The sequence below is a fragment of the Meriones unguiculatus genome, chromosome 1, assembly GCF_030254825.1.
Source record: "Meriones unguiculatus strain TT.TT164.6M chromosome 1, Bangor_MerUng_6.1, whole genome shotgun sequence".
Classification (NCBI taxonomy): domain Eukaryota; kingdom Metazoa; phylum Chordata; class Mammalia; order Rodentia; family Muridae; genus Meriones; species Meriones unguiculatus.
The window spans coordinates 179,988,253-180,008,167 of NC_083349.1; the positions used below are offsets into that span (position 1 = coordinate 179,988,253).

The window sequence follows — 19,915 nt, forward strand, 5'->3', positions numbered from 1 at the left end:
TTCTCAAACCCTCTTAGGTGCCTGGTGGATGAGATAGTGATCTCTGGAGAAGAAAGATACAAGGAGATTTTAGGGCCAGGTTAGAAAAGAAGCTTTATTAGGATTTGCCTCCAAATAAACATAATTAAAAAAAAAATAAAAAAGATAGACTGTCCCTCAAAACTCCAGGGAGTCTCAGCCTACTTCTGATCAACAAGGTAGCTGAATCTCCTCTGGGGATCTTGCAAGCTCTACCTTCACACCTGCTCCCTGCATCTCAGGGAAGACCCTCAGTCTGGAAGACCCTTACCCTCTCGCTACAGAAATATTGTAAGATAACACTCCCCTCACTTTCGTGTGCTCCTCTCATTCTCTATCTCTTTTCTAGACTGGCTCGCTGTGCTTGATACACAGATTATCTTTGTGTCCTATACCTCAAGGGACACCAGCAGAAAGGAAAACATTTGCCTCTCTGGTGTTTGCTTGCATGTGTTCACACACACAGAGAAACAAAATAGTATGCTATTGAGTAAGTGTGTGTGTGTGTGTGTGTGTGACATATGGGGTTTTAGTGTTAATAAGAGCCATCTTCAAGTAGAAGGAACATTTCATATGTGAATGTTCTGAGGAAAAGGCAAGGCTGTTTTGAGGAAAAGGATAGACTGACTATCTTTGACCTAAAAAGTGTCAACGTCATCCTGACTTTAGGAGTATGCTGTGTTCAAAAGAGATGGACAAAATGATATGCTATTGGCAACTCCCTAACTGTGTGGTGGAGCCCTCACTGAGGAACGGAAAATATTAGCCACCTAAGAGATCAATATTCCAGAGAACTGCTTCTTGCAGAGGCACAGGTGTCAAAAGACTTGGAAGGAGAAACTTGACGGGGAAACCCGCAAGCTTATCCGGTACTACGGACAAGCTCTCCTGCCTCATTAACTCTTTCCAAGGCCTCAGTTTCTGTCTTCGTGTTTTGAGAGCTTGACACAGTGCTGTGATTCAACGCTAAGTTAAAGTCCCTTCTAAAGTCGAAGACCTGAACGCACAAGCAGCTCCCTCAGTGGCGATATGCAGCCATAGGTTGCCCAGCAACACACTGCTACTGTGGAGGCAGAAGGTAGGTGGGATGTTGAGGGAAAAGTACCTGGATCGTGAACAAGAAAAAGAGTGGGAGGGGCGTTTTCGAGTGTCTGAGCTTTCGAGATTATAAAATCCCTTCAAACTGTGGCTGCGTTTCGGGAGACAGTGTTTACCTCGGCTTCCTGAAGTGTGGCTAACAGTTTTCCTGCAAAAAGCAGGTGTGGTTCCACACTCTCATCCCTTCTGACAACCGCCGGCTTCCAGCAGCCCTGTTCCCAGCCTCAGGGCATCCCAGATTAAGTGAAGGCTGCTAGCCCTTTAAACCTGACCTGCGGGGGAAGACGTGGAACCACAGAACAAGCCGTGTCAGCCACGTGGTACAGGGCGGCGTTCATGTTGGAACTGGGCAAATCGTATTTCCGTTCTGAGCTGTGCAATTTGATGTTTCGAGAGTATCCACTTTCTTTTCTTCGGTTGAGTTTCCAAAACTCTAAAGATGCCGCTCCTTTCGAACAAAAGTTTGGTTTAAAATCACACCACCCGTCCGGCTCTAGTGCCCATTTTAAAAATGGTGCCTCGGTCTTCAGCGGCGATAGTTCTTTTGCAATTAAGATCCGGGCGGAAACAATGGGTAGGTGCAGCGGGGCAGAGCCGAGGTTGCTTCAGAGAGCCTCTTGCGGGTCAGGAGGAAGGGTCAGGTCGTAGTTGGGTTTTGTTCCTGCTAGCGCGGGAACACTCTGCGTGTAGGGAGCGGCACTGCCGGTTGCCGAGGCCTCGGGACCCTCCCCGGCTAGCTAGTTAGCTGAGTAGGCGGCGGAGCGGCGGCCCCTGGCCGGTCACCATGTGGGCCTTCCCGGAGTTGCCACTGCCGCTGCTGGTGAATTTGATCGGCTCGCTGCTGGGATTTGTGGCTACTGTCACCCTCATCCCTGCCTTCCGTAGCCACTTTATCGCCGCGCGCCTCTGTGGCCAGGACCTCAATAAGCTCAGCCGAGAGCAGATGTGAGTAACGGCACGCGAGTGTCCTGGGTTTTGGGGGCCAGGTTGTACAGGACAGGGAAGAGGGCTGAGGGGCTTGGCTTTGCGCTGGCCAGAGAGCTAATCCAGACAACCCAGAAGTCTGGACCGTAATGGAATTATTTATCCTGGGAAGGACGGAATGGGACCTTTGGGTAGCAGTGGTATCCTCTTCCCTGTGCGCACTCTCCCTCCTCCCCAACAAACAACAAAAGGAAATCATTGGAAGAAAGCCACTTTGGTTTACCTACAATCCTACAATAGTTAGTGACCACGCCCCTTTCTTCTTCCTCCTCCTCCTCCCCTTGCTGCTGGGCCGTAGCCCAGAGTCCCAGGGAGTGATCAGCGGTGCTGTTTTCCTTATCATCCTCTTCTGCTTCATCCCTTTCCCCTTCCTGAGCTGCTTTGTGGAGAAGCAGTGTAAGGCATTCCCCCACCATGAAGTAAGTGCATTAGTGGGGCTGGTTGGATGGGAGTTGGTGTTATTTGGATTTGGGAAGAGGGTGCTTGTGGACCCAACTGTAGATCCAGGAATTCTTGGACTGGTGATAATAGCTCAGTGGTAGAATACTTCCCTATATTCGAAAGGCCCCGGGTTCAATCCCTAGCTCCAAAAGAAAAAGACAGGGAAAGAAAAAAGTGGAAAAAGACAGGAATTCTTAAAAGGCGGAATAGGAGTAGGCTTGAGTCATGACTTGCCCGAGCCTCCCCAGTTTGTGGCCCTGATAGGTGCCCTCCTTGCCATCTGCTGCATGATCTTCCTGGGCTTCGCTGATGACGTACTCAATCTGCGCTGGCGCCATAAACTGCTGCTGCCCACAGCTGCCTCACTACCTCTCCTCATGGTCTACTTCACTAACTTTGGCAATACAACCATTGTGGTGCCCAAGCCCTTCCGCTGGATTCTTGGCCTGCATTTGGACTTGGGTAAGTAGCCCTGTGACTACTACCCCTGTGGTACCTACTTCAGGGTACCCTTCCTTCTGAGGTCCCGATAGAAGACCCCTCCTAGAAGTCTGTATCTCCATAAAGCATCCTTTTCTGTCCATGTGTCTTCTCAGATGTCTCTCTTTTCCCTTCTTTCCTTTCTGTATCAAGAAATTGAACCGAAGGCCTCATGCTGGCTGGGGAGGCACTCTGAGCTATATCAAAGCTTTTACTTTCTCTCTCTCTCTCTCTCTCTCTCTCTTTTCATTTTTAAAAATTTCAAAACAGGGCCGCACACTAAATTGCCTTGAACTTACTTAACCCAGGCAGGCCTTAAACTGGTAATCCTCCTGACACCCTCCTTCCAACTGCTTGGAATTATAGGCCTGTGCTACTAGGCCTTACCTGTTCACATCCCTTCCGGTGTTCATTCATCCTGTGCTCTGTTCTCAAAGATCAATCAATCACTCAATACAAATCCTACCTCCTCTGACTCTGTGTCTCCGCAGGGATCCTGTACTATGTCTACATGGGACTTCTCGCAGTGTTCTGTACCAATGCCATCAACATCCTAGCAGGAATTAATGGCCTAGAGGCTGGCCAATCACTAGTCATCTCTGCCTCTATCATTGTCTTCAACCTGGTGGAGCTGGAAGGTAGGTGGTATTGGGGATAGGGAGGAAGAGCAGCCTGAATGTTAAGGGAATTGCCTGGTGTGAATGTAGAGAATTCCTGGAGGAAGGGGACAACACAAGAGTAATTTTAGAATCAAAGCTATTCACTTTGCAAGCAGCAGTAAGGAATTAGGAAGCATGAGAAAGACAACCAGCAATGCTGTCATTTATAGCTTGATTGTCGTTAACAGCTAAACCAATGATTCCTATTGGACTTAGTTTCACAGAACCCCAGCATCAGAAAGGGTCACTGTCTGACCATAGTGGGAAGACAAAACAAAAAACAAAAGACCCTTCCCTTGATCTTCATGCTGAGTATAGGCAGACCCCAAGCACTCAGCAGCATAAAAATGACCATGATGGCCTCAAACTCATGATCTTCTTATCGGTCTCCCAAGTACTGGAATTACAGGCATGTACCACTACAACCTGGCTTCTTCCTACTCCTCCTATTTCTTTCTTTCTTTTTCAGTTTTTTAAGACAGGGTTTCTCTGTGTAGCCCTGGATAACCTGGAACTATCTCTGTAGACCATGCTGCCTCCAGTTCTGGGATTAAAGGCATGTGCCACCACTGCCTAACTCCTACTTCTAAATAAATAAATAAATAAATAAACCTGGGAGGAAGAGGCAGACAGATCTCTGTGAGTTCGAGGTTAGCGTGGTCTACAAAGCGAGTTCCAGGACAGCCAGGGCTACACACAGAGAAACCCTGTCTTGAAACAAACAAACAAACAAACAAAAAATATTAAAATTACTCATGCCTTCTGAGAGCTCCCAGTTCAGATCACGTCTCTACTTCCTTTCATCCTCTCCCAAATTACCCAAAACAAATCCTAACACGAGCTCCTCTTGGCATCCCTTGACTGAAATGGCTGATGGTTCCCTGTGGTCTTGTGGTATATGACTTCAGAAGTCTTATACCACAAGTTTGTTTCTAAGGAAGCCCAAGTTTGCTATTAGTTATTTCTGGTTGACTTTAGTTGATGGATATCGACAAGTGCTTATTAAGCCTAAAAACACTTTGTTTTGTTTTGAGGCGGGGTTGAAGCGAGTAGCCCTGGAACTCAGAGACCCAGGTTCTAGGATTAAAGGCATGTGTACCTCTCTCTACTCTCACCTAAAGCTAAGCGCTTTTTAAGCATTATCTCATTTACATTGAATGACTCTGTGTAACTAAGTCAGTTTGACAGATGAGAAAATGGAAACTTAGAGAAATTCAATGTATCATATTCAAATTTATACAGCTAGAAAGCAACACTGGCATTCAAACCCCAGCTGGAATTTCTAAACCACACTTAAGACACTCGCTTTTTTTTTTTTTTTTTTCAGACAGGGTTTCACTTATGTGAACCTTGGCTGTCCTGGAACTCACTCTGTAGACCAGGCTCAGACCTCAAATTCAGAGATTCACCTGCCTCTGCCTCCCAAGTGCTGAGATTAAAGGTGTTTGCCACCATGCCTGGCTGTCACTAGCTTTTGTTGTTTTTGTTTTTTGTTTTTTTTCTGTGTAGCCCTGGCTGTCCTGGAACTCACTATGTAGCCCAGGCTGGCCTTGAACCCAGAGCTATGCCTGCCTCTACCTAAGTGCTGGAGTCAACTAGACTTTTGTTTGTTTATTTATGTGGATGTTTTATCCGCATGTGTATCCAGAAGATGTCAGCTGATCCTATGAGACTGCAGTTAAAGGTGGCTGCGAGCCACCAGATGGGCGCGTTGGACTGAATTTAGGACCTCTGAAAGAGTAGCTGGTGTTCTCAATCACTGAGCCACCTTTCCAGCCCATAACTAGCTTTTTGGGAGGCTCAATGAAAGTGACAGAGTATTGGGAATTGGCTAGGTGACACAAAAAGGGAAGTTAGAACTGGTCGTGGTGGCAAATATCTGTAATCCCAGCACATGGGAGGTAGAGGCCAGCAGGGCAGTGGGGTAGGGTTGGTCTTGAAAGTGACTTGAGGTGTTCCCAGTGGCTAGTAACATAAATTAGACACAGACAAGACCAAAGGTACTTAGGGGGTATGACTACTAACTTCCTTGTCACTCTGCTCCAAAGGTGATTATCGGGATGATCATGTCTTTTCCCTCTACTTCATGATACCATTCTTTTTTACCACCTTGGGATTGCTGTATCATAACTGGTAAGTAGATCTGTGGATAAGAAGAAAATGATTGGCATATGTGGTAGAGACGGTCTTGACATCACTCAGCTTCTAATGAGGAGACTACAATTGTGCATACTTTTGTTGGGTGTTCTCTGGATGGGTCTTCCATTGGTAGTAGTTTGCCATTGCTGGTGTTTTATGTGTGTGAGCACAAGCATTCATGGTATGTGTGTGTGTGTTTATGGTACAAAGGATTGAAGGTAGGGTCTTAAGAATGGTAGGCAAGCACTCAACTATTTAATTATATTCCCAGACCTTTTTTTTTTTTTTTTTTTTTGAGATGTGGGGGTCTCGCTGGCATTGAATTTACTATTTTGTCAAGGGTGAACTTGAATTAATAATCCTCCTGCCGTCAGGTTCTGTAAGAGCTGGGATTACAGATATGCGCTATTAGATATCCCCCTCACCCTACATGCACACACACCATAGTGCTGGGGATTAAATCCATGACCTTGTACTTGCTAGGTGACTGCTTGATCACTAAGCTACAAACCAGCCTCATGGTGTTGTAGGATTGCTGTCTACTCTGAAGTAGTTGGGAGCAAACGCTGCGGAGCTCCCAGGAATAGGTGAATTTGGGGCCTTGCATCCTGCAGTTTCTGGAACAGCCTTTCTCTTGGAACTCTCAGGGTCAGGACTAGCCTGAGTGTGTGATGTCAAAGAAAGGGTCAGTAATGACTCCTGCCATTGGCTCAGGTCCTCTCCTCTCTTCAGGTACCCGTCACAGGTTTTTGTGGGAGATACCTTCTGTTACTTTGCTGGCATGACCTTCGCCGTGGTGGGAATCTTGGGCCACTTCAGCAAGACCATGCTGCTCTTCTTTATGCCACAAGTGTTCAATTTCCTCTACTCACTGCCTCAGCTCTTTCATATCATCCCCTGCCCTCGACACCGCATACCCAGGTATCCACTATGGGGCTGGAGAGGGTCATGATAGCTTTTTACTTGGGATAGCTAAAGCCAACTATACATTTACTGTATAAAAAGAAGTGGGGGGAAAGAATGCAATAACTGTTTGTGGGTGGCCCCTTCACTTTACAAAGCTTATGTGGTCACCCAGACATAAGCAGCAGAGCCAGACTTAAGTGCTCAAGTCCTCAGTAGTCTTCTTACTAAACACAGGGTGGAAAAACTATGATTGAGTAATGTGAAATCATCTTCTGTTGTAGACTCAATACGAAGACAGGCAAACTGGAGATGAGCTATTCCAAGTTCAAGACCAAGAGCCTCTCTTTCTTGGGCACCTTTATTTTAAAGGTAACAAGGTATCAAGGAGGTAAGGCCCCAGGCCACCATCCTTAACTTGAGAAAAAGAGACGAAGGCCTTCTCAGGCCCAAGGAGAGTTTAGAAACATCAAGAAGATTCCTGTTCATGAAATGTAACTGAAGTTGTCTCCACCACTGGTCCCTTCCAGATAGCAGAGAGCCTCCGGCTAGTGACAGTTCACCGAGGGGAGAGTGAAGATGGTGCCTTCACTGAATGTAACAACATGACCCTCATTAACTTGCTGCTTAAAGTCTTTGGGCCCACACATGAGAGAAACCTCACACTGCTCTTGCTGCTGTTGCAGGTAAAGTTGAGAGTGGGATTTATGTCAATCTTCTGGTCTCTGTTTCACCTTGGTTCTAATGCCAGTCCATTTCTCCCAGATCCTCAGCAGCGCTGCCACCTTCTCCATTCGTTACCAGCTTGTTCGACTCTTCTATGATGTCTGAGTTTTCCTGATGATCGCCCTTAACCACAGTCTCTATTGGACCTCACCCAGGACCAGCCTTTGTCTGGTCCAAGACTGCCTTCTGGTCCAGGCCTCTCTGACTGTTCACTTTTCAGATTTTGTCTTCAGCTTCTCCCATCATCTGTGATTATTGACATCCTGAATGGACCTTATTGGATTTAGTCCATTAGTTGGACTTTGCCTATGGCTCTCTTCAGCTTCTACTCTTTCCCTTTCTGTCCCGTCCACAATCTCATAAGGTGGGGATGTAGCATCTTTTATACAGCAATTCACAGCTCAACTTTCAGAGCCCTAACTCTAAAAGAATCCGCTGGACCTTGAGAGAGAACCTGGACTAGGGGCTAGAGTTAGGGCAACATACTCCAAGGTAACCTCAGATCTGACTATAAAATTAAGTGTTCTGATTAGAAGAGCAGAGGCAGGGCCATGTGCTCAAAATGGTGACAATAAAGGATTACCTTTTACTTGCTCCTCCTGTAGGTATATCCACTCTTCCCCTACCCTCCCCCCCCTTTTTTTTAAACACATGAGTTGCTTGAGGATTGAACCTAGGGCTTCCTTGTAATGAAGTGCTCTACCACTAAACTGTATCCCCAGCCTGATATATTTATTTTCTGTATGGACCTTTTGGGATAGATTACAAGGGTTAGAGTGGGTACCGTTCCCAGTAGGATGCCTACCTTTGCTCCATCAGGTCCTTTCTTGCCCAAAGTGACAGAACTGAGGCCAGACACAACATGTTGAATAAATACTGAAGTACTAACTTACAGTAGCATAAAGGATCACAGTGCTGTTTTCTGGCCAAGATTAAACTCTTGGGAGGTTTCATTTCTTTTAACCCTCCCTTTGCAACCATGTGAGGTGGTACATGCCTTTAATCCCAGCACCAAGGAGGCAGAAGCAGGCAGAGCTCTTGACAGCCAGGACTTGAGAAACCCCACCTCAAACAAAAGCCAGATGGTGATGGTGAACACCTTTAATTCCAGATCTTGGGAGACGCAGGTAGCTCTCTTGAGTCCAGCCTAATCTACAGAATGAGATCCAGGGCTACACACAAAAAACCCTCGTCTTGAAAGACACACACCCGCCCTCCTCCCCCAAATAAATAAGCCTTCCCTTTGCCAGAGTAGAGGACGGAGTGGGACGTGCCCTAATGTGGAAGGTTTTAGTGTAGATCCTTTCCCTTTAAAACCCTACGCCGGCTCAGATTTCCCAGACGCTGTAGAGGTGGCTCCAAGCTCCGCCCTTCTCGTCTTCCAGTTTTGGTGGCGCGCAGTAGCGTTTAAATTTCGCGCGCTTTGTACGGATAGGCCATTTCCATGGGTGTTGAGCCGGCAGCTTAGGGCCACTCCGCCTTGCCGTCTTCCCCGGGTAAAAGGTTTTCAAATTGGACCAATCACTGGGCGCGCTCTCTCCTCCAAGACGCGTCACCGATGGGCTAATTACGACCAACCAGAGGCGGGTATTAAAAAAAGAGCCAATCAGACGGACGCGGGGGCGTGTCCGGGTAGCTTATAAGGGCGGGCCCGCCCGCGCGGGCCTACAGTCGACTGCGGCGCTCGGCGGTTAGCCCTCTCCTCACGTCGCTCTCTTCCATTCTACCTCGCACACCATGTCGGGTCGCGGCAAGACCGGAGGCAAGGCCCGCGCCAAGGCCAAGTCGCGCTCCTCGCGCGCCGGCCTCCAATTCCCCGTGGGCCGCGTGCACCGGCTGCTCCGGAAAGGCCACTACGCCGAGCGCGTGGGCGCAGGCGCGCCGGTGTACCTGGCGGCCGTACTCGAGTACCTCACCGCCGAGATCCTGGAGCTGGCGGGCAACGCGGCCCGGGACAACAAGAAGACGCGCATCATCCCGCGCCACCTGCAGCTGGCCATCCGCAACGACGAGGAGCTCAACAAGCTGCTGGGCGGCGTGACAATCGCGCAGGGCGGCGTCCTGCCCAACATCCAGGCCGTGCTGCTGCCCAAGAAGACCAGCGCCACCGTGGGGCCCAAGACGCCGGCGGGCGGCAAGAAGGCCACCCAGGCCTCCCAGGAGTACTGAGGGGGCTCGCGCCGCGGCCGCCCAGCCCTCCCCACTCCTCCACAAAGGCCCTTTTAAGGGCCACCACATCCCTCACAGAAAGAGCTGAGCCACTTCGGGCTGCGGCCCGGGCCGCCGCCTCCCCCCCTTCGCTCCCTCGCGCGTCTCCGCCTCCCCTTGCCCGCGTCTCCGGGTCAGCCACGGAGGTCGCCGCTGCCCGGGCCCATCCCGGAACTGGGACGCGGCCTCGCCGCCCTCGGTCGGGCCGCGCGCAGAGGCTGCGGCGGGAGGAGGTCCGGCCTCTCGCTGGGACGGGCGGCCGAGGTGGGCTGGAAGGTGAGTCCCTCCGCGGCTGCAGCCAGGACGTCGTTTCTCCAGCTCGGTGCTTAGTTCTCGCCTGGACCCTCCAGAGCTGACCTGCTTCCCAGGCTTCGGTAAAGAGGAGCTGATCCCGTTGTCCGTCCCGTGCGCCCCCTCCCCTCGCTGGCCTCTTACACCAGTTTCCCCCGTCTTTACCCATAGGCCGCTGTGCGGTGTGGCCGGGACAAAACCCTATGAACCGGTTTTCTCCAGGGTGCGTCCTGGAAAGGGTCTGGGAGACGCTCGCAGGCCTGTGGACAGAAGTTGTGTTCCTGCCGCAGGAGACTGGCAGCCGGGCCTAGGCATCTCCTTTTCTCCCCAGCGACTCGACAACCCAAACACCTAGATACCAGCACAAGTCGGTGAATCTCTGTCTGGACTGAGCCACTGTTGGCTTCTGAACTGGAATTTTGCAGCCTATGCCAAGACTAGAACCTTAGGTAGTGGGGAGTTTCAATGGGCTAATTTTATTAAAGGATTGTTTGGTTTTTTAAGACTTGTGTCTGATTTATTTTGGATTGCTGTAGGCCTGGGCCCGGGATGTATATATAGCTCCGTGGTAGAGCCACGTTCCCAGCATGAATTGTGGGAATGGGACTACAGGGTAACTTCCTTACATCAGGCAGTTAGAATGGGAAAGGCTGCAAAACACAAATCCTGCTAACTGTAGGCAGGCAGGCTATAGGAATGGAAGGCTGTTCTCTTGGCTTGTTTGGTGCTTCCTGGGGATTTAATTCCAAGAACATGAAGCAGTCATAGAATGGTTTACAACAGAAAAGTCCCAGACTCAGAATTCGGGTTCAGAAGGGCTTTGGGTTTATTTAATCTTCCCCAGACTCCACCAAAACAACCACATTCAGCTGGTTTATTAGTGACATTGGTTACATTCAAAGATTGGCATGGACTTTAAAGCCCAGACTATGAGGAAGAAAGGCAGTCATCAAGGCCTCAAGATGAGGCATGTCTCTGGAAGTCTTAACACCCTGTGGTTCAATCTCCTGGGATAATCCTAGTTAGGGAGCACAGGGCACTTGAAACCCAAATGTAGGCACTGGAAAGTGGCAACTGAGGTTCCTGTGCCCTACAGACCAGTTAATGCACATCATTAAGCTGCCGTGCAACATCCAGGATGTTCTTGGCTCCTTTGTGCAGCATCAAGCTGGCCAGGCTGATGCCCAGGTTCTCAGCAGCTAGCTGGGCTCCTCTTGGAATGTTCCGGGCAGTGATTCCTACCAGCTGTGGGTCATCCTCTGGGCCATCTTCATGCTGAATGAGAGAGGAGTAAGAATTTGGTGACAGGGAAGATTACAAGCAATTCTGTTTTATTCCTCCCTCATCTCCCAGTCAGTACCTGAACAGGGACCTGGATGGTAGCCTGCATGGTCTCTTGCATGCTATCTGAGCCGTCTAGACTCCAGACTCCTCCAGTCAGGTACAGCTAGGAAATAAAACGTTTTGTACCAGCAAGCTGTTTAGATGTTTGGGTGCACATAGAAATGCCAGTGCCTGCCCCTCATCCATTTTCCCTGCTTACTTGTCCATCCTTCATCATTGTATGCACTGCTACTGGCACGCTACAGCCTCCTTCCTGCAATGATAGGTTTCTTTGAGCTTTAAGGGCCTTTAACACCACTTTTGACCCATAGGCATAGGTTTTATTTATACAAAAATTTACATATAAACATGGATATAACTGAATATATATGAATATATAACTAAAATATATATATATATATATATACACATATACATGAAAAGGCTGCTGGGGCTAGACCAGGGTCCTCTCACAAAACATTACATACATACAGAGTACTTAACTTGAGTAAGTACCTTTCCTGGTTTCCCAAGTTCCCACACCACTGAAGGAGGAGCCCAAGACTTACCAGGTGCCTCAGAAAGGCCCTTTCAGCAATGCAGCGAAGGAGAGTCTCGGGGTCATGCAACACACTCACTAGATCCAAGATATCCTGGTCCTTGGCTCGGACTTCCACGGCTAGGGCTCCCTAAAGGTACAACAGGCCTGATCTTTCTCCAGTCACTGAGCTAAACGTGGGCAACATTCCTCCTCTACTTGATTCTCAGGGTCTTTATGCCAAAGGCTGCCCCTTCCTGAACATTTTATTCGATAGGAAGCAGGTGCCAAAGGCTATTAACCAAAGCTCTTGAAGGAGCCTCATCAACCAAGCCCTCTCCAGGCAAACTTACCTGACCCACAGCATACATGCATTCCTCTGGGTGCAGGATCTGTGGAGGCAGACAGAACGGATGGAATAGTGGGATGGGGGGATAGGAGGGGGTGGGAGGGGCAAAAGCAGTGATCAAGGGTTTGCCAATCTAGGAACCCTGAAGGGGGTGGGGGGAGGCACTAGCAGGAGTCTGGCCATTAATCCCAATCTCCCTAGCCCAAGTTTACTTTTTGGCTTGTAGTGTTATTGGCAGAATGCTCAAGAAGATACACCAAAGGCAGGAATGAGGCAAATTAAATAGGAATTGGAATGGGGCAGTCCCTACCTGCCCAACCCTGTTCTGCCAGCCCATTCGCTGTAGGCCAGCCACAGCCAGGATAATAGCACTGAACTCCTGCTGCTCATCAAGCTTCCGCAGGCGAGTGTTAAGGTTTCCCCGCTGTGGAGAGATGCTAAGGAGAAATTGTCATAGTGCACCTTTGGCCCCACAGTCTCTTTTGTGCTCTAGCTTACTTTTTAAAGACTTTTACTAGGTGGTGGCTGTGTATGCCTTTAATCCCTGCACTCTAGAGTCAGAGGCAGGGGAATTCAAGGCCACCCTGATCTACAGAGTGAGTTCTAGGACAGCCAAGGCTACACAGAGAAAACCTGTCTCAAAAAAAAAAAAAAAAAAGACTTTTTTGGACAGGATCTCACAGTGTAGCTCTGGCTGTACTGGAACTTACTTTGTAAATCAGGCTGGCCTTAAATTCATGGAGAGCTACCTGCCTTTGCCTCCAGAGTGTCGGGATTAAAGGCGTGTACCACCTTGCCTGGCTGGGACATACTAGTTTTTATTTATTTATGTTAGTTTTATGTGTATGGGTGTTTTAAATACATGTAGGTCTGTGGAGGCCAGAAGAGGGCATCAAATCCCTTAGAGCTGACGTTAGAGATATAGAGGAATCTTAATTCAGAACAAGGCTGTTCTGGAAAGAGTTCACATCCAAAGACGTTCTAGATCTATGATCAGGCTAGAATATAAACACACCTTTAATCCAGGAGACAGAGGAAAGCAGATCTGAGTTCAAGGCAGCCTGGTATAGAGTAAGTTTCAGGTTAAGATAGGTTCAGGCCTGGTGGCACACGCCTTTAATCCCAAACAATGAAGGTAAAGTTAAGTTTGTAGAAGGGAGCACCCAGCCCGTGTGTGGTGGCACATGCATGTAGTCCCAGCACCCAGGGAGGCAAAAGCAGGCAGATCTCTGTGAGGCCAGCCTGGTCTACAGGGTGAGTTCCAGGACAGCCAGGGCTACACAGAGAAACCCTGTCTGTCTTAAAAAAAAAAAAAAAAAAAAAAGAAGAAGAAGAAGAAGAAGAAGCACCCATGTTTGAAAGTAATCTCTAATTGAGTGGCAGAAAGTGACAAATCAGAGACAGATATGACAGAATAGGATATGGCCAACTCTCATGAGAGGAAAGAGGAAAGGGCAGCCACATAAGGTGCAATGCAGAGAAAGGGAGACAGAGGCAGAGGAAGGGAGGGAAGGAGGAAGGGAGGGAAAGGGAGAGAGGGAAAGAAAGAGAGGAGACAGTTTTACCAGGAGAGTTTTACAGAGAAAGGTTAAATGAGAAAACAAGCTAGACACAGGTGAAGACAGAATGAGCCAGAGAATGAGAAAGAGCCAGAAGCTTAGAAAAGATTATTGGAGTTAGTCTGAGGCCAAGCAGAGTAACTGAGAAATCAATAGAGAAGTCAGATTGAATAAGTCAGCTGGGAGAGGCGCCTGAGCCAGAACAGCTGAGTTGAACCAGCCAGCTGTGACCTCAGTAAGAAAGGGTGAGCCTATTAAGCAGAAAGTCCCAGAGGCTGAAAACATTCTAGGCCTAGGTTGGATTGTATAGGGACTGGAAGTTTCCAGGAGCAGGCCTAGGTTAGCAGACAGAGGTAGTAAGCCTCTGAGACAATAATTGAAGCAGGTGAAAAAAAAAAAAAAAAAAAAGTCCCTTTTACATAGAGACAGTTGTGAGCCACCATGTGGGTGCTGGGAGTTGAACCAGGGTCCTCTGGAAAAGCAGCCAGTGCTTTAAACCATTATGCCATCTCTCCATTCCCAGGACATACTGTTTCTAAAAATTAGTTTTATGAGATATAGCACATATTCACTGTAAAAATAAAAGCCATTTAGCAGCATAAAGTAAAAATGGAAGCACCTTCCATCCCTGCCACCAAGAGGTCATCACGGATCAGTATCACTTGTATTGTCAAGGCCTGTCAGTCTCTCTAGCTAACATGTCAATTCTGTATAAGCAGGAACAATGTTGGTTTTACAGTTATTCTCATGGCCAGGCACCTGCTTTAGTTTAAGAAAACATTAAAGGACTGTGGATCATGGATGGATGGATGGATGGCTAGATGGAAAGACAATCTACTGCCCTCATGAACCACTTGCTCTAGAAGGTCCTTTTTAGGACTCTCAGAGTCCTCTAACACTTCTCTGACCACTGCCCTTCTCTCTTTGGAAAGGATACAATACTCTTGAATTCCAGATGAGGGAACTTTCTCTGTAGCTGGGCCACTCTTCTCAGGGAGCTGGTTCCCACGGCGCTGCTCACAGAGAGAGTTTAAAATTAAGCACAGGCTGCCCGCTGCTCTCCACTGTCCATCCCTCCGTCCTCTGTACACCAGGACCCACTCACCTTTTCTCTGGCAAGGTTTCTAGGGTCTTCCCAATAAATTTTGGGTGAAAGACAACAGCATCACAAGGGTTTTCCCGTCTGGAGAGCAAATGATGAAATAAAGGGTTTAACTCTAGCTCAGTCTGACCTAAGATTTACTATGTACCCCAGGCTAGCCTTAAACTCACAATAATCCTCTTGGCTCAGCCTCCTGAATGCAAAGATTACAGGCATGAGCCACCAGGCCTGACTTTTACTTCATTTTTTTTTTTTAAGGTTTTTCTATTTCATTTTCTTGTTTAAGTTTTTATTTATGGAATGGGGAACATGTTCATGCTATAGCATGTGTGTGAGTCTGATGACAACTTGAGGGATTCAAGCCTCCCCTTCTACCATGAGGACCCCAGGGACTGACGTCAGGTCACTGGGCTTGGCAGCAAATTCCTTCACCAGCTAAGCTGTCGTAAGCTAGCATCCTTGCACACCACACCTTGAGGCACAGTCTCCCTAAGTTCCTCACGCTGTTTCAACTCCCTAGCCCAGGCAGGCCCTGAACCTCTCATCCTGTCTTAGCCAAATAGCTAGGATTACAGGCCCATGCCCCTGAACCCATCTTCATGCACTCTAAATAGCCAACCAATTGGCTCTTCCAGGGTTTTCTGCCATGCTTAAAGACTGACAACCTTAAAGAAGAGGGCTAAGTGGTCAAGTTGTAAAGTGGAAAGTAAAAAATCAAAGACTCTTGTGGTGGGTGGGATTAAGCCCCGGCCCAGGCCCCTTCCCGAGCATTACTCTTACTTGCAGATGGCACCAATGGTAAAGCCAGGAGGTAGTATGGTAGGCACATCCTTCAGGGAGTGAACAACCAGGTCCACCCTAGAGATGAGGGCGGGAGGACATGGAGAAAGGCTTTGAGTGGTTGACCTGACCCTTCTCCACCCACTGGAGCATCGACTCTAGCCATTCTAAGACGTAAGGACCTTGAAGTCTGTTCTCAACTACTCTACAGTCTTTTCCCCAGCCAACTTTATACCTTAGGCAGTTAGGTGACTCCAAAACAAGACACTCTCCTTTGTGGAAGCCTATAAGTGCCTTAGCCTAACCCAACAGTCCTGCTAATATTGGGGAGCTACTCTGGGGTTCTAGCGAGAGAATGGAGGCGTACCACACTCTCTTATCTTCACTCACTCATTTTTCTCCAGGGCGTTTTCTAGCTCCTTGGTAAATAGGCTCTTCTCTCCAATCTGCCAAGGAAGAAAGAGCCTTAGAGTGAACCTCTTATGGGAGTAAGTGGGGAGAGGGGCTGGAAGAACAAAGATAAGTACTATCTTTACCTTAGAGAGTGCAGTATCAAGAATTCTGTCCCCAGTGGTGGACATAGCAACTGAGGAAAGAGTCAATCAGGTACCCATTAGCCCACATCTACTGAGTCACCCTGGTTCAACTTGGTACTACATTCACAGCGGGGTCAGAGGCACAGAAGCACCAGGAATACACACAGTGACAGAAAAGGCAAACACGCTCATAAAAAGAGCCAAGGCAGAAGGTATTAAATGTCAGGCTAGCCCAGCCAGTTGGAGGTAAAGATGTTCACAGGAGGCGATCCCTCCATCTGCACGCAGCCAAGACAAGAGTCTTACAAGCAGGCCTCGACCATCTGCAAAGCCAGAGATGCTGTGTTCTCCCATTCACCCTTCTCAAGAAAACTTACTGATTTCAAACTGCATGCCAGGGTACAAGGTCTTCAGCATTGCCACCACAGTGTCGGTCTGTATGCGAGCCAGCTGGGGACAGAGATTCAGATGTTTCCTGCCCTCCCCTGGCCACTGCCCCAGGCTCACATCCTCATATGGATCAAGAAAAATACGGAAAGGGACTAGATTTCTCACATGGGGATGAGAAGGGTCTGGCTTGAGAATCCTTTCTCGGTACCCCAACCACTTCTGTGGTCCAGGGACTTTTTTCAGATGAAGCTGCCAGTCCCCATGAAATGGACTCCCAGGCACTCTATTGGCTCTGTGCTAGGAACTAACCCTCTGGGTCCTCTCAACTGGTGACCCTGTGTTAGTTGACCTCTTCCAACAGCTGGCTCTGTCTGTACTCACCTGGCTCTTTCGGGTACCCACTCGAACCACCCTCATCCTTGAGCCGTTTTTTTCCTGCAGAAGAAAGTCCCCAGGTTACATTCTTTTTCAGGACACCTTATCCAAGAACCAGGATCACAGGCTTAGGAGAAAGGACTCCCAGGGCCTGACCAGGTGAGCCTGAAAATAGGGAAAGACTCCCACAACTGGCCCTTTAACCTTCCTTAGTACCTTCTGCCCTCCTACCTGCTCCAGAAGCAGAGACCAGAGAAAAGCTGTAATGGGATCTGTTGTGGTAGCAGCAGCAAGTTGGAAGGACACTGAGCCCCAGAGCCCAGGCTGGCCAAGGCAGCCCTCAGTGGGAGGGCTGCATACAGCCAGGTGGGTGAAATGATAAGGCCCATCAGCCACAGCACAGTGAGGGTGGGCCCTGCCAGAGGGTGGGACCTACAGGAGGCTGGGCCAGGCAGGAGGGCTGAAGCTTCCCATCCCTAGAGAACAGTCTCACTGTCCACAACAACACAGGCACTTGAAAAAGTCTCCCTAACCCCCGGATGAGGCATGAAGTCTGACTAGAATGCTCCCTATAAGGACTGAGGTCAATACCTGTTCATGTTCCTGCTGGGTGACTTTGGGGACATCATCCCATCAAGGGCCTGTGAAATTAAAGGCCATCCAATGCCTCAAGATGTCCCATAAGGCTACCGGGCTAAACTGTGTAACATTCATTGGTCTGAATGCTTCCTCTGGTGTCAGAGCCAGTGCCAAGAGCTCAGAGGGACACGCCTCTTCTCCCTGTCCGGGTGCCTTGGATAAAAGTGTTTAGTGCCAAGCAGGTAGAACTGGGTTCTGCAGTCTGACACAAAGGTCTTATTTCTTCCCGCTGAGCGGAGCCACTATAGAAACTTTCACCTCCCCTGCACTGGGTTCCTCATCTCACAGGTTCCTCTGTAGCCAGAAACTCAGGTTCTTGGTCACTGGAGGAAGTGAAAACTTGCTCTTGGACTCCAGTCCACTCTACCATGATTATTCCTCCAACAGATGACTCTGAGATGGCCTTTGCAGTTTAGCTAGGCTTGAAATAACACCGAAATTCTAAGCCACAAGGAGCCCATAAAAAAGGAATTGCTATTTCTTTCTACGTTCAAGCAATTCTTTAAAATAACCGACCCAGTCTTTGAACCATGGTCTTTGTGTATTGTCCTCACAAAAACCCTACTAGGTTAAGACAGGATAGGTACTTATACAAGTGTCACAGAAGCAAAGATGCAGAGGGATCAAATTACTGGCTAAAAGTCTCACGCGCAATGAACAGGCAGAAAGTGGATGCTGGAATCCAGGTCTTCCTACCCTAACCCAGTGTTCACTACTTCAGCAAAGACTGCTGCTCACACAGCCTGGGCAGGAGATAAGCAGGCCTCCCAGCTCTGCCTTATCTCAGGCGGCCTGCCCGCAAGTCCAGAGCCTTCCAGGCGCGAGCGAAACGACAAGGCCCGGGGGTGGTTCCCCACTCACAGTAGTAATTCAGGTGTGTCTCAACTGGGGACTTTGTGGGTGGCCAGGGCTTGGTGACTTCCATAACGGAGTACGGGAGAAGGCGTGTATGCCTGCAGGATGTTCGTATACAGTTCTAAGAATCTGTATACAGTTCTAAGAATGAGTACTCCCCCGAACCAAGTGCAGCATATTCCAAGGCAGCTGGATTTGCCTCGGCCCCTACTTCGTGAAAGGATCTTGTCGATGTGTACACCTTTACTGGCCGGGTCACTAACCCTGGACCCACGGAGATGGAATCTCACGATGAACCATCTTTCCACTCTCAAGGCCACACCGACTGACTGCTCAGGATCTCCCCCTCCCTTCCTAAAGGCAATCTAGTTACTGGCCCTTTAAAAAGTCTAGAGGGAGGGGGGGGAAAATGACAGCTAGCTATTCCGACCAATAGACGACGAAGCATGGCAACCCGGGGCCAATCGTTGCACCCAGAAAGCCCCGTGAAGTGCGGGTCACCGGCTCAGGACTCACCGCAGTTGCAGCGGCGCCGCCGTTACCGGACATGGCTCTGCTCAGGGCGCAGGCGCGGCGCTGCCGCTGCGGTCCCCTGGCGTCTGCAGGAGCCGGCGACCTGGGCCAGCGGGGACTGAAGGCACATGAGGCAGGAGCCCGCACTCCAGCCGGGCTGCAGGACCTGCTGAGCTCTGCGTCACGTCCGTTGCCCTCCCTCGAAGGGGCGGCATCTTCCTCTGGGCGGGAATTAGGATTGCGACATAGCGGGCCTCGTTGCCGACCCACTGCACAGAGTAATCGAAACAATTTTTTTATTTTATTTACTTATTCTTTGGTGTTTCGAGACAGGGTTTCTCTGTGTAGCCTTGGGTATTCTAGGACTAGCGCTGTAGACCAAACCTGGCGTCGAACTCACAGAGATCAGAGTTTCTGCCTTCTGAGTGTTGGGATTACAGCAGTTCGCCGTCACCCCCCGGCTATTTTATATTGCATTTATTAAATGTGTGTACTGTGGGTGCACGTCTGCCGGCGTGCATGGAGAGGTCAGAGGATAACCTGAGGGTGTCGTTCCTCGCCCTGCGTTATTACGTCCCCGAGCTTTGTTAGCGTGCTTTCATCATCAATAAAAAGGTTCCAGAAGGCTCCTCAGAATTTACAGCTTCGCCTCTCCAGCACTGGCAATAGACAATTAGTTTAAGAGTGGAATTCTTCTACTTAAACTAAGCCTTGCAGGTTTTTTGAGGTTTTTTTGTTGTTTTTTTAAGTTTGCGCTATTATGGGCTCCAGCTGCCCTTGAAGTTTTCCGTTTTCTTGCCTCAGCCTCCCGTAATAGACAACACTTCTTGTTTTTTGAGTCAATCTCAAACTTGCTACGTAGCCCAGAATGACTTTGAACTCCACCTCCCAAGTTCTAGGATTACAGCATGTATGTACCACCAAGCTTGAATTTCCAAAGAGAGAAAAGATCATGTCAGCCAGGCAAGGTGGCACAAGCCTGTAATCCCAGCACTCAGGGAGGCAGAGG

The 19,915-nt window shown here is 48.9% G+C and overlaps 3 protein-coding genes across 7 annotated transcripts; 2 read left to right on the forward strand and 1 right to left on the reverse strand.

Annotated features, from left to right (window-relative positions):
* Positions 1-1,460: 1,460 nt before the first annotated feature.
* Positions 1,461-8,042, forward strand: Dpagt1 (dolichyl-phosphate N-acetylglucosaminephosphotransferase 1). Of its 4 annotated transcripts, none has more exons than XR_009587621.1 (9): positions 1,461-2,061; positions 2,399-2,519; positions 2,790-3,003; positions 3,513-3,659; positions 5,729-5,813; positions 6,552-6,740; positions 7,007-7,113; positions 7,253-7,408; positions 7,488-8,042. XR_009587621.1 is itself a non-coding variant. In XM_021659404.2 (9 exons), the coding sequence occupies exons 1-9, from the start codon at positions 1,901-1,903 to the stop codon at positions 7,551-7,553; spliced, it is 1,227 nt and encodes a 408-aa protein (XP_021515079.1). In that variant the 5' UTR covers positions 1,467-1,900; the 3' UTR covers positions 7,554-8,042. The 4 variants fall into 4 exon arrangements, 3 of the variants coding, with proteins under 3 accessions (XP_021515079.1, XP_060228400.1, XP_060228405.1); XM_021659404.2 differs by having other exon boundaries at positions 1,467-2,061; positions 7,007-7,094; XM_060372417.1 differs by lacking the exon at positions 2,399-2,519 and having other exon boundaries at positions 1,923-2,061; positions 7,007-7,094.
* Positions 8,043-9,098: 1,056 nt separating this feature from the next.
* On the forward strand, positions 9,099-10,450 carry LOC110562573 (histone H2AX). The gene is made up of 2 exons (XM_021659368.2): positions 9,099-10,030; positions 10,119-10,450. Exon 1 carries the CDS (start codon positions 9,186-9,188, stop codon positions 9,615-9,617), a length of 432 nt encoding a protein of 143 aa, XP_021515043.1. The 5' UTR covers positions 9,099-9,185; the 3' UTR covers positions 9,618-10,030; positions 10,119-10,450.
* Positions 10,451-10,749: 299 nt separating this feature from the next.
* Positions 10,750-19,128, reverse strand: Hmbs (hydroxymethylbilane synthase). Of its 2 annotated transcripts, none has more exons than XM_021659401.2 (14): positions 18,910-19,128; positions 16,906-16,959; positions 16,512-16,584; positions 16,135-16,184; positions 15,989-16,044; positions 15,599-15,676; positions 14,822-14,899; positions 14,654-14,729; positions 12,468-12,581; positions 12,162-12,200; positions 11,840-11,959; positions 11,491-11,544; positions 11,308-11,394; positions 10,750-11,222 (listed from the first exon to the last, which is right to left on the reverse strand). In XM_021659401.2, the coding sequence occupies exons 1-14, from the start codon at positions 18,940-18,942 to the stop codon at positions 11,049-11,051; spliced, it is 1,086 nt and encodes a 361-aa protein (XP_021515076.1). In that variant the 5' UTR covers positions 18,943-19,128; the 3' UTR covers positions 10,750-11,048. The 2 variants fall into 2 exon arrangements, with proteins under 2 accessions (XP_021515076.1, XP_060228410.1); XM_060372427.1 differs by lacking the exon at positions 18,910-19,128 and adding an exon at positions 17,131-17,227.
* Between the last annotated feature and the right edge of the window lie 787 nt (positions 19,129-19,915).

What these genes read in the sequence shown, in the direction of transcription:
- Dpagt1 (XM_021659404.2), top strand. Translation starts at nt 1,901, where the DNA reads ATGTGGGCCTTCCCGGAGTTGCCACTGCCGCTGCTGGTGAATTTGATC. An exon ending in TGGCCTGCATTTGGACTTGG is followed by an intron (nt 3,004 to 3,512) that starts GTAAGTAGCCCT and finishes GTGTCTCCGCAG; the next exon opens with GGATCCTGTACTATGTCTAC. An exon ending in TGCTCTTGCTGCTGTTGCAG is followed by an intron (nt 7,409 to 7,487) that starts GTAAAGTTGAGA and finishes CATTTCTCCCAG; the next exon opens with ATCCTCAGCAGCGCTGCCAC.
- LOC110562573 (XM_021659368.2), top strand. Translation starts at nt 9,186, where the DNA reads ATGTCGGGTCGCGGCAAGACCGGAGGCAAGGCCCGCGCCAAGGCCAAG.
- Hmbs (XM_021659401.2), bottom strand. Translation starts at nt 18,942, where the DNA reads ATGTCCGGTAACGGCGGCGCCGCTGCAACTGCG. An exon ending in TGGCATGCAGTTTGAAATCA is followed by an intron (nt 16,185 to 16,511) that starts GTAAGTTTTCTT and finishes CTCTTTCCTCAG; the next exon opens with TTGCTATGTCCACCACTGGG. An exon ending in TTGATACTGCACTCTCTAAG is followed by an intron (nt 16,045 to 16,134) that starts GTAAAGATAGTA and finishes CTTCCTTGGCAG; the next exon opens with ATTGGAGAGAAGAGCCTATT.